Here is a 13,098-nt window from a genome sequence, read left to right as displayed (position 1 = left end):
ATAATTTTTTAATTGAACAGTATTCTGATCAAGTCAATAGCATAATAAATACAAGAAACCTTGAACATCTTAAAAGAATTAGAAATGAACATACAAACTTTTCTTGTAGAAACACTGCTATCATTACTCCAATATTATTGTTTATTTGCTACTGATTTAATTTTAGAAAATGGAATGTTCTTACTAAATGTTCTTTACTATAATGGCATTCATCTGTGGACTATAAAACTCATTTACCAAATTGAAATCTTTACCTGGTAAAGCCTGGCACTCTTGTTGTCTCTGATCCCACTGACAATTCAAGTTTAGTGAACAGCTTTTACAGCTGGTAAGTTTGTTACAAATCTGCTCATTTCTCACATGACATTTGGTATAGTTTTTCACAGACTAGAAAATTAAAAGATAAAGTATGTTATTTTTCACCTTTGTACAGCAATGACTCAAACTTCAGTGTACATATAAGTCACCTGGTGAGCTTTACAACACAGATTTCTAACACCAAATCCAGTTGTACTGAATCAGAATTTCTCTTACCCATTTCTTTATTTAAACAAAGTTCTTCGAATTAGAATGTGTGCTTACTGGAAAAACGTGCAAATTACACAATTTGAAACAGAAACCATGTAATGAAAACCTATTCTATTGAATCTGATAACAGGTTTCCAATTCAATAAATAAAGCCAATGCACAAAGTCATTTCTCTCAATGATCACATGAAAGAATTCTAGTCATAATAAAACTATCATACAGACCCTTGGGAATGAAGTAGAAACGATGAGTAGAAAAACTTAAAGAGATGTTTTATCAAAATCCAATAAAATCTAAAAAGATAAATTATTTTCTCAATAACTCAAACTAATTTTACTTCCACAGACATTAAATAATGGTTTTGGTTAATTGATGTTTCTCCTGTATGTATCTGTCACATTTCCATAATGGAGGTTGAAAAGAATCTGCAAAAGTTACATTTTGATCAGTCCTATTATACAACTATCATATTTCAACTAATTCCAGCTCCAAAAGGTTAAAGGTTAAAAAAGAAAAAAAAGGCAACATAGAAACTTTGGTGTGAGTTCCTTGCATATACCAAGTTTCAATATTTCACATAATATTTTTAGCATCTATGATAATGAAAATCAAATTCTAAAATTTTGGGCTCAACTCTTCCTGTTACTCTTTTTTGAGAAAAAAAACAAAAAGGAAAAAACACATGCTGCACCCTGAGGCCCCTTTTATTTCAGTAGGCAGACATACTTACCTCAGGCTTTCTCATGTAAGGGTGTTAAATAGTTCTTTTCAACCAAAAAACTTAACAGTTAAAATTTGCTTATAACTCGCCCATATATAAAAATGGTTGAAGCAATTTTTATCCTCTTAAATATATACTTTAAAATGTCACTCATCAAATATTTATTTATAAACTACTATACTTTCCAACATAAAATACATTGCGGTCACCTCCATTTCAAAGATGTTAATTTCTTTAGAGCAAATTAGCATATACCATAAGGTCACAGATTAAAAGTACATAGATAGGGGCTTCCCTGGTGGCGCAGTGATTGGGAGTCCGCCTGCCAATGCAGGGGACACGGGTTCGTGCCCCGGTCTGGGAAGATCCCACATGCCGCGGAGCGGCTGGGCCCGTGAGCCATGGCCGCTGAGGCTGCGCGTCCGGAGCCTGTGCTCCACAACCTGAGAGGCCACAACAGTGAGAGGCCCACGTACCGCAAAAAGAAAAAAGAAAAAGAAAAAAAGTACATAGATACTAATGTTTATCTTACTCATCCTAAAATAATCGCAGAAGAAATATTTTTTTAAAACCCAAATTACATTGCAACTCTTATTCAACCATCACGCTTTCATTAAGAACATATAAATTTTCTTAATGTTGTTTTTCTGATTCATAGCTTTTTGTTCTCATATAGTATATAAATCTTAGTATTATTCTATACAATTATTATAGTTCCAAACATCTGTTAACTAACTAAAAATAAATTTACTTGAATCATCTGATAAATAAAATAACCTATAAAAAAGACAAGAGAATGGCTAAACAACATGTTAGAATAAGAGAAAGAATAACAGCTTAATGCCAATCTTTAGAATAACAATGGTAACATCAGAGTCACCATCCAAATAACTCAACTGCTCTTCATTAAGAACGGTATAATTGGGACTTCCCTGGTGGCGTAGTGGTTAAGAATCCGCCTGCCAATGCAGGGGACACAGGTTCAAGCCCTGGTCCAGGAAGATCCCACATGCCACGGAGCAACTAAGCCCGTGCACCACAACTACCGAGCCTGCGCTCTTAGCCCGTGAGCCACAACTAATAAGCCTGCATGCCACAACTACTGAAGCCCGTGCACCCAGAGCCCGTGCTCTGCAACAAGAGAAGCCACTGCAATGAGAAGCACACGCAGCGCAACAAAGAGTAGCCACTGCTCGCCGCAACTAGAGAAAGCCTGCGCACAGCAATCAAGACCGACTGCAGCCAAAAATAAATTTATTTTTTAAAAAAAAAGAACAGTATAATCATTTATTGATACTGAAACAGTACAAAAGATGAAATTATATTTCAGTCACACACAGGGCCAATTTATTCAATGATGGAAGAAAGCTGACTGTTACTTTGAAACATGGCTGGCATTTTTTGGCCTAATGAACCAGATGCACATTAGTAAACAGACTGTGAAACATAATCATTACTCTACTCATCTTCATCCTACTATATTTAGATGTAAATTTAAAATGAAAATCTGTAAGAAGTAAGGTTATTGGAGCTATTAGAGCACAAAATATGCAACTTGCAGTAACTAAGACTAAATAATGAAATAGAATCTCAGTGGACATCATTTACGCTAAAATCTCATAACCTTTCTGTATCCATTAGCATTTGGTTTAGCTTAATCATCACTCTGATAAAACCGTCCAAAAGACACGTTACATCAAAGTCTAAATTACAAGTGAGTACCATCTGCTCACTTATACTATCTCACCCAGTACTTTCCTTGTTAAGACATCATTATCAAAAATAACTCTAAAGCAAAAGGCCACTTTTAAAAATGAACACTTGATAACAATTTGCATAGTACAATTTTTGAGATATGTGTATTTTCATATAGTGTAAATGTCTAAACACAAATTAACTCAGTTACTGAACAAATTTTTAAGTAAAATCTGCTTGCAATTTTTATCTAATAACGTTCTCCATTTTAGTCCCTTATTCCTATATTTTATTTTACTTAGCTCCTACTTCCACATTATTCACTAATGTAACTCCCATTAGATGAATATTATGCAAGTATAAAAAATAATTCAAATTTTCAAAGTGAGTCATGTCATATTAACATTAAAACTCAAATAAAATTGAGGTATCTATTATCATTACAGCAATTCATATCACTGAAAAGTATACACCAATACAGTATGTATGAAAACAAAAGGGTTCAATCTGATTAGTCAATAATTCAATATTTTCCTTCATTTTAAGTTTTAAATATTATTTTAGAATAGAATCATACAACTATTTTGAAATATGACTGGTTACTAAAGAAAAATTTTAGATGATAAAATAAAAACTTTTTACTTAGTTTTCAAATTCCCTTTTCTTTACCTTTCACTTCTGCCTGGTATCTTGAAAAACAAGTGGATAGTTTTCTTGATTAATAAAAATTCAGAAAAAGAAAAAATAATATGTATTTAGTTGAAAATCTGTCTGCACACTATTTAGTTATTTAAGCTATACTCCAATAAGAGAATCTTTAACCCTACTAAACATAATTGTTAATACTTTAAAAATTTTTTTCCTTCAACTTGTTGACATCCTCTAAAAAATATGGGACATTTTGATGCAACCCACTTAAAAGCTTAATTTTTGCTGCTCTTAATCCATTTTAATCTAGCATCAATACTAATTTTATAATTTTTTCAATACTCTTATCTATAATAGGGTTCTCAACCTCATCACTAGTGAAATTTTGAGCCAGATAATTATTTTTTGTGGGAGGGTTGTTCATTCACTGTAGGATGTTTAGCAGCATCCCTGGCTTTCTCCATAGTAGATTCCAGTAGCAGCCCCACAGCTGTGACAACCCAAAAAATACGCATTGCCAAATGTCCCTCCGGGGGACAATATTGCCTCAGAGAACCAAAGATCTAAAGACAGATAAAAGGAAAACTACCACTGTCAATACTTCAGATTAAACTTGCACACAAAGTGTATAAACAAAACCTAAACCACACCACTATTAATGCATGTCTGACAAGAATCTCACGGAAATTACTTATATAAATATAACCCTTATATAATCCTATTTTCATCAGCACAGAAGATAATGTTTATAGCTACAGTCTTTTCTTAAAAACAATTTTTGAAAGGATTTTCCCAACCTTATTTATGAAAAGAAGTAAAAGTTTCCAGATTCAAAATGGAATCTAGACTGACAAATATGTGCAAGGAACTACAGGCTGAATTTACAACATACCAGGAAGTAGGTGATTTCCCACATACTTTCTAAATGTCTTTTTTTTTTTGAAGTATAGTTGGTTTACCATATTGAATTAGCTTCAGGTGTGCAACATAGTGATTCAACATTCTTAAAGATTATATACTCCATTTAACATTCTTACAAAACAATGGCTATAACTCCCTGTGCTGGACAATATATCCTTGTTGCTTATCAATTTTATACATAGTAGTTTGTATCTCTTAATCTCATACTCCTATTTCGCCCTTCCCCCTTCCCTAGTCTAAATATCTTGATAAGGAAAGTGCTATTTTGTACAGTGGTACTAAATGGTAAGCTAACGATTATGAAGTAGCATGTTAGCTACAACATCATTTACCCGTAAATACTAACCATACTGCAGTTACTGTTTGATGAAATGCATTTCTTGTCATCGCACCACTGGCACCCATTTGTATTGGCAGTACAGCTGGCACAATCTGCGTATCTGTAACATCTGTCATCAGAAGCAGCTGTGATACAAATGAGAGAACATATCAGGATGAAAAAGAAAATGTCACACGTCTTAATTCACATATTTTTAACACCTGTTAAGAATCACTAAGACATTTTTAAACCATAAATATAACCATCAATATCAAAATAAATTCTTCAATATGAACTCAATTTTGTAATTTAATTAGATTTAAAGGGATTTAGATACCTCTTAGACTCATCTTTATTCAGTCTACTAGGATCCTACAGCCATTTAAAATTTACACATTAAAATAAATTAATTAATTAATTAATTAAATAAAATTTACACATTATGGAGGGAGAAAAAGATTTAGAGGTATTTTACTAAACAAAATGTACTACTATATATCTAAAAGAAAACATTATAACAAATACTCATTGCTTATTATTCTTCATAAAGATATTTAGAGACATGACTTATTATAGATTAGCAAAACTTGACTTGTTAATTGTAGCACCAAAAATGTATAAGAGCCCCACTCATTTAAAGAAAATTGAACAATTTTTATCCAAATCATTCCTCATAAATATTTACTAGTAATTATTCATAAGTTTGATTTATTTATTCAATATTTTATAAGAAATATTAAATTATAACAAAACTCATCAAAATTCTAGAAAATTTTTAACTTTATGGTCTGCCTTGGCAATAATTCAGAAAGAAAAAAACTACCAAATGCAGAATAAATTACTTCATTTTTTTTCTTTGAAGCATACAGTATATCTTAGACAGGGTGTATTTGAAAGCATTTTTTACTTACATATGAAAATAATTCATATATATGGCCATGTTACATATACAAATTGATATATAAATATTACATACAGAATTCAAAAAAGAAAACTAAAAATAGCTAATAAAGATATTAAATTACTAATCACTGCTAAATTCAAACATTAGAATTCCTAATTAGAGGATTATGAGTTTTTAATTTCTGAAAGCTCCTAAGGTAATTCTTACAAGCAGAATGCATTTCCATTTCTAGCCAAATAAAGAAGCTTTGTTCCAAATATAAGAAAGAAAAAAAATTTTTACCTGTTTTCAGAGGGCACTTTGCTCTAAGAATATTATTAGTATTCCCAGACTCCCAAGATTCACAGTGATTTTTATTCCAAATACATTTTATCCCTGGACCAGCATTTTTACAAAGTTCTTCATCTCTGAAAGCCTTGCAATTTGGAGGCTTGTATACAAGTATATCATTAAGGAGTACACTAGAAAATCCTCCAAATATATACATGGACCTATTAGAGACAAAATAAGAATCTTAAAGGAACAATATTAAGAAAAGTCTCTGTCTAATGTGTTAGTTTTAAAAATAAATTTAAATACACATTTTACATTATCTTATCTAGTTAGGAAACAATTTTTTAGAAATATATAGTAGCTGTATATACTATAATAAGATATACTTTAGACAATAAGATACACTTTAGAATTGCTGTATAGAATTATAATTTTTGAATACAAAGAATTTAGAAATTAGATATAGAGTTCTTCATATAGTGTTTTACTATCCTCTTGTAAAATAAAAAGACCAAGAGTAAAATTATCAAAAAGATTTTCAAAGTTTCAATTTGAAAAGCCCAGATGATTACTGAATTAATACTACCAATGCCAAAAAAATTGGCATGCCCTCAAAACAGCCTAATTTTTGTTTCTAAAAATATTATTAACACAATAAAGGGAAAAGATCCGAAAATCCTTCAAGAATATCTTTTATTATTTAAAAAAAGTAAAATAAAAATCAACCAAATGCCGTTTTCAACAGAGAAGCCTAGAGGTTTTATGTTTACACTCTGAATTTCATTTATTTCAGTTTCAAAAGCTAACCGATATCAGTTACACAGCTTCATTGTGATTAAGTTCTGACTACTTTTAGTATTATACTGGAGAATTTTTACATAATTAGAATAAGGTAGTAATAAAATGAACTTATGAAAAATGTCATCATGAATTACAAATTTTAAGCTAAGGAATGATCTAGCATATTGTTTACTGTCACAAGTCCACATTAACGAACTTTTGCTATAGAAATAGCAAAATCATAATAAAGGATGAAGGTAACTTAATGATCATCCAGCACAAATTCCCACTGGATAGAACAGTCTTAAAGGCCAGAGAGGTTAAGAGATTTGTCAAAAGTCACACATTCAGTTATGACAGAACCAAAATGAGAATCTAATTCTTCTCACTTCCTTTGCTCTCCTCAGAAGAAATATGTGGCTAGCCTTTCTATCACTTCAGACTGATCTTTTATAAGGAAGTCATTAATGATCTCTGGAAAAAGGAAAGAAGACAGGATGACTTTTTAAAAGAGTATCTGAAGTTCTATCTCAGCACCTTTCCTTTGATACTCCCCTGCCCCTTAAATAAATTTAAACAAAAAAGAAATAAAGGATATGGTTAATGAAGCAAAATTCGTTCCGCGGTATTACAGGGATATATAAAATCCAATCCATTAAGTACAAACAATAATTGTTTTAAAGAATAACAAAATATGTGGGTAGTATGACTGATAAATGTGCTTCTTTTACCCATTAATGACAACTGCAGAGTGTCCAAATCTGTTGACATCTCTATGAAGGTTTGGTTTCGGTAATATTTTCCATTCATCACAAGCTAGGAAAATGAAAACAGCAAAACAAAAAGTGAAAAAAAAAAACTATTTAAGACAAATACTATAAAATAATCATTGGCCAAATAAAGATACAATACTTAAAATTAGGAAGCCTTTCATTAATTTTCCATGACCTACAATTTAGTATCATTACTCAACTAGCATTATTCCTTAGATAAAAATAACTTCTGCCTAAAATTCTCACAAATAATTTTACATGTATGAGAATAAAGGAAATCAAAGGAAAAAAATTAGATGAACTTTACATTGGAGGGTAATTTCAATGACATATTTTATTAAATAAACCAAGAATCATATAGTAAAATTCATGAATGTCAATATTGGGCAAACCCATCAGAAAGTTAAATCATTAAATCAAATTTTACATGCATGCATGCAAAATTAAATGGAATATATAATACTCAATGAGAGAATGCCTAAAAATGGAATCATCAAAATAAAATATTTAAATCAGTTTAATGATTCGATATTTCAAAGGAATAGTTTTCATTTTATGTAAAGGAGAAGAGCTTTAGTTGCAAAAAATAGAAAAAAGTGAAAAAAAGAAACCTAAATAATTCATGAGCTACATAAAGCCTATGGAAAGAAAAATGATTAAAGAAAACTGTTTATCATTTAAATATAGCGTCAGAATTGACACATATATTAATAGAGATTTTGAAATGTCAAATAATTCAGTATTCAGTGACTAGAAACATTCTCAGGACAGTGTTTTAGATTTTATCCTCTTAGACATGGCATATCTAAAAGCAGGCCTTGGTATTTAATACAAGCACATAGATGTAACAAAGTTTAAAACAAATTTATTTCATTTTTTGGTAACTTAGAAGCCCTTCTGAAACAAGAAAATAATCTCAAATACAATTAGTTGTAATGAATTACTTGTTTTCTTATATAAGCAATCATGCCTATTACACTAGAAATGAAATAATAAATTTGGCTTTAATTCAATATTATTACTAGTAAAGATCAAAGGAATCACAAAAACGAAAACCATAGTTTAGAACATTAAACTGGAAGACTGAGAGCAATAAAATATATCTTGAATTATATCTCCCACTCTCTCAGTGTATTCTGAGGTTCACAAATCTGCCCCAAAAGGGGTATTCCTTAGTTGATATAATCTCTCTCTACAGTTCACAAAGTACATGAACCTATTAACTACTCTCAAAAGAGAGAGTACAAAAGCATAGAAGCCTAACTTTACTAAACCCAGTGTTTTCCCAATGTTTTATCCATAGAAGCACTTTTCACATAACACCTATTAACATTCCCAGGAGCCAAGGCTCTGAAGATCACATTTTGAGAACTACTATTATAAAGGCTTACACATAATATTCATAGTCTACCAGTTTTATGCATTAGAGTTCACTTAAGAAATGTACATTTCTTAGGTGTACATTTATATGCATGCAGTAATATAAAACTTCCAAAGTGCTTTCATCTATATAACTTAAAATAGTCTGTATAAGAATCCAGTGAGATTGATTGAGTAGGTATCACCATATGCCAGAAATGAAAAAGGAGACCTAGGAGAAGTTAAGCAATGTCCTTAAGGCCCATTAGATTACCTTTGTTTTTCTATAAATTATGTTTATGAATGCCTGATGTTATAAAAGTATATTGAATGGATTCTGAAAGATAATTCCCATTTGGAGAGAAGGGGTGACCTGTAAAAGGTACAGACTTTGACAAAGAAAGAGATGAAAATGTTAGAGATAGATAATGAGTTAGGGCAGACAGATTTTAATCATTCCACCAAAGCCCAACACACACACACACACACACACCCCACATGGCCACTGATTCATAAACTGTGTGTTGAATACAGTATTCCAGCAACAGAATTAGAAACCTGAATGTGCGTCAAAGAAATGAAACAGAAAAGAGTCAGATCAAAGAGTAGGACTTCCAGAAATTAGGACTTCCAGAAACCAGTTTATTATAAAAATCTCCAAAGAAGAATCATCTTCAAGGTCATCTTTGGGACATCTGGAATCCAGAAAAGAAAGTGACCCAACAATCTGACCCTATCTAGGACTAAAGAATAAGTAATTCGGCCAGCGTCCAAAACAAATCAGCAGAAGAAGGGAAGAAAAGCTGATTTCCAAAATGAGAACCAGGGAAAATGCTCAGAAAACCCATCTAAGAAGTGAATCAGGAAAAAGAGCTGAGAGAATAAAGGCCAGCATTTACTAAAAATTAGGCCTTTTGAAGATTTCTTGTAACTCTATACTCTCTTTAGGGAAAAAGAAAATTTTTAAGTACACAGAATAGTCTAAAGAATGGTATTATAAACACCATATACCACTACCCAGATCTGTCAAACCCAATATTTTACCACGTTTACTGTAGATTTGCTAAAGAAAGAAAATATTACAGATATGATTGAGGCTCCCTGTGTACTCCCTCTCAAATTCAACTGCTTTATGTCTTCTGTCTTTGGACACAACCACTATCCTATATTGTTTTATCAATGTTCCCATATCTATGATCTATATAGAGTATTTTTGTAGTTTATAAAACAATATAAATGGTATCAAACTATGGATTCTTCTCCACCTTGCTTATTTTGTTCAACCTATTGAGTTTTTTTTTTTTTTGGTTTTTTAACCATTTTTAAGTGAACAGTTCAGTGACATTAAGTACATTCGCATTGTTGTGCACCATCATCACCATCCATCTCCAGGGCTTCCTTCATCTTGCAAAACTAAAACTCTGTACCCATTAAATAATAACCACCCATTCCCTTCTCTCCGCAGCCCATGGTAACCACTACTCTACTTTTTTGGCTATAAATTTGACTATTCTAAGCACCTCAAATGAATGAATTCGTACAGTATTTGTCCTTTTGTGACTGGCTTATTTCCCTAAGCATGTATTCAAAGTTCATCTGTGCTGTAGCATGTGTCAGAATTTCCTTCCTTTTTAAACCCTGAATAATTTCCATTGTATGTATGTACGACACTTTCTTTATCCATTCATCCATATATGGATACGTAGGTTGTTTCCATATTTTGGCTACTGTGAATAATGCTGCTAGGAACATGGGTGTACAGATATCTGTTCCTGCCCCTGATTTCAATTCTCTTGTGTGTATACCCAGAAGTAGAACTGCTGGATCATATGGTAATTATGTTTAACTTTTTGAGGAACCTCTATACTCTGTCCTATAGTGGCCACACCATTTTACATTCCCCCTAGCAGTGCACAAGGGTTCCAATTTCTCCACAACCTGGTCAACATTTGTTGTTTTCTATTTCTTGATAATAGCCATCCTAATGGGTGTGAGTGGTATCTCACTGTGGTTTTGATTTGCAATTCCCTAATGATTAGTGATGTTGGGCGTCTTTTTATGTCCTTATTGGGATATTTGTATATCTTCTTTGGAGAACTATATCTTCATCAAAAAGCCTGTACATTAACTTGGTCAAATTTATTGTTTTCTGCCATAATTCAAAAAGAGACATGTACCACAATGTTCACTGCAGCACTATTTACAATAGCCTGGACGTGGAACCAAGCTAAATGCCTGACAGATGAATGGATAAAGAAGATGTGGCACATATATACAATGGAATATTACTCAGCCATAAAAAGAAATGAAATTGAGTTATTTGTAGTGAGGTGGATGAACCTAGAGTCTGTCACACAGAGTGAAGTAAGTCAGAAAGAGAAAAGCAAATACCATACACAAACGCATATATACAGAATCTAAAAAAAAAAAAAATGGTACTGATGAACCTAGTTGCAGGGCAGGAATAAAGAGGTAGACATAGAAAATGGACTTGAGGACATGGGGTGGAAGGGCAAAGCTGGGACAAAGTGAGAGCAGCATCTACATACATACACTACCGAATGTAAAATAGTTGGCTGCTGGGAAGAAGCAGCATAGCACAGGGATATCGGCTCAGTGCTTTGCGATGTCCTAAAGGGATGCGATAGGGAGGATGGGAGGGAGGCTCAAGAGGGACAAGATATGGGGACATGTGTATGTGCATGGCTGATTCGCTGTGCTTTGCAACAGAAACTAACATAGTATTGTGAAGCAATTATACTCCAATAAAGATCTATTAAAAAAAATGTTATTGTTTTCCTTGTGATTTGTGCTTTTTATTCTTAACTCAAGATTGTAAAGATAATCTCTAACTTTCTTCAAAGGATGTACAGTTTGGCTCTTACTATTCTGATCTTCAATCAAGTTGGAAGTTATTTTTGTATTTGTTGCATGGATCTAACTTAATTTTCCCCATATATAATATTTCCCAGATATTTCTCATTATATTTCCATATACCAATTGCCCAGAACCATTTTTTGAGCATTTATCCCTGATCCACTAATTTGTGTCTCATTTGACTTCTGTACTGCTGTGGTTTGTTTTTATTCCACTTGTTTTTAACTAAAGATATATAAGTGCAAAGTTTAAAAGCAAATAATCCCACAAAGTTCATCACAGAAAAGCCTCCTCCTCCCTATCTATGGGCTATGGAAGCCCAAAATTGAAAAGCACATAGTTGCTTCTAATAGTTAAAAAACATTTTTAATTACTATTATAATATTATATAAAATTAACTGAAGAATTCATCAAACCTTTTATAGTCTTTTTAAATGGGTAAAGATTCCTAAAGTGGCAGCCATGACCTTTACCTAATAAAAATAACATACTAATTGCTTATCAGTGCTATATAATATTTAACTCTCAAAACAACTCTGAGGAGTAAATATTTTTGTCACCATGTTTTAAATAAGGAAAAGAGTCTTTAGAAGTTAGGTAACTTCCTTAAAGTCATTAAATAGTAAAGTTAAATCAAAACCAGATCTCCTTAACTCCTTTACATTATACTGCCTCACCACACCATCAAAATATCCTTTTTGATATAAACATTAACTTCTTGAAAATAAAAACACAATAATACAGTTTTTTTTAAAAGTACACAAGTCCCTGCAGAAGAAAAGCATTACAGTACAGTAATAAAAAAAATTATACATAAGAGCAATTAACTCAGACAAATAATACAACCCAATTCTACTTCAAGAAGTCCTTTGCCTTTTAATACATGTGGTCGCAGGAGGTGAAGGCTTTATTACTATCTTCAGGACATAACCTTCGATTATACTAAACGTTCAAAAATAATTACACACAATATTTGTGGTAGACTTTGGTGCTGCTCAACAAATATTCCAGTTGTCGTCCTTAAGGCCTAGGCAAAATGATACTCCCACACCCCTTAGAAGTTGGATGTGACAATATGACTTGTTTTAGTCAAGGAAATGCAAGCTAAAGTGATAACTGCATTTCTGGATGGAACCATTTAATCACCAATGAAAGAAAATGCAATTTAGCCTTGGTCCCTAATTGATAACAGTAAGCAAATATGCCCTCCCCACCAACACTAGACATGTATCACGGGTGAAAAATAACCTTTTATTGGTGTTAAGAATAAGACCCTGACACATGGGATGGGAACATCGG

The 13,098-nt window shown here is 32.2% G+C and overlaps 1 protein-coding gene across 1 annotated transcript in view; it reads right to left on the bottom strand.

The window, feature by feature from the left end:
- ATRNL1 (attractin like 1) overlaps positions 1–13,098 on the bottom strand; it is a 683,604-nt gene that overhangs the window by 544,080 nt on the left and 126,426 nt on the right. Inside the window, exons 11-14 of the mRNA XM_022568674.3 lie at positions 7,521–7,605; positions 6,019–6,227; positions 4,860–4,978; positions 255–387 (exon numbers count right to left, since the gene is read on the bottom strand). Coding sequence (XP_022424382.1) covers positions 255–387; positions 4,860–4,978; positions 6,019–6,227; positions 7,521–7,605 — 546 coding nt within the window. The remainder of the gene's footprint in view (positions 1–254; positions 388–4,859; positions 4,979–6,018; positions 6,228–7,520; positions 7,606–13,098) is intronic.

Source organism: Delphinapterus leucas, chromosome 16 (genome assembly GCF_059928025.1).
Source record: "Delphinapterus leucas isolate spDelLeu-1000000601 "Yukka" chromosome 16, BTC_Dleu_Yukka2, whole genome shotgun sequence".
NCBI lineage: Eukaryota > Metazoa > Chordata > Mammalia > Artiodactyla > Monodontidae > Delphinapterus > Delphinapterus leucas.
The sequence above is the reverse complement of the archived record's forward strand: the minus strand, read 5'-3'. Positions and strand labels throughout refer to the sequence as shown.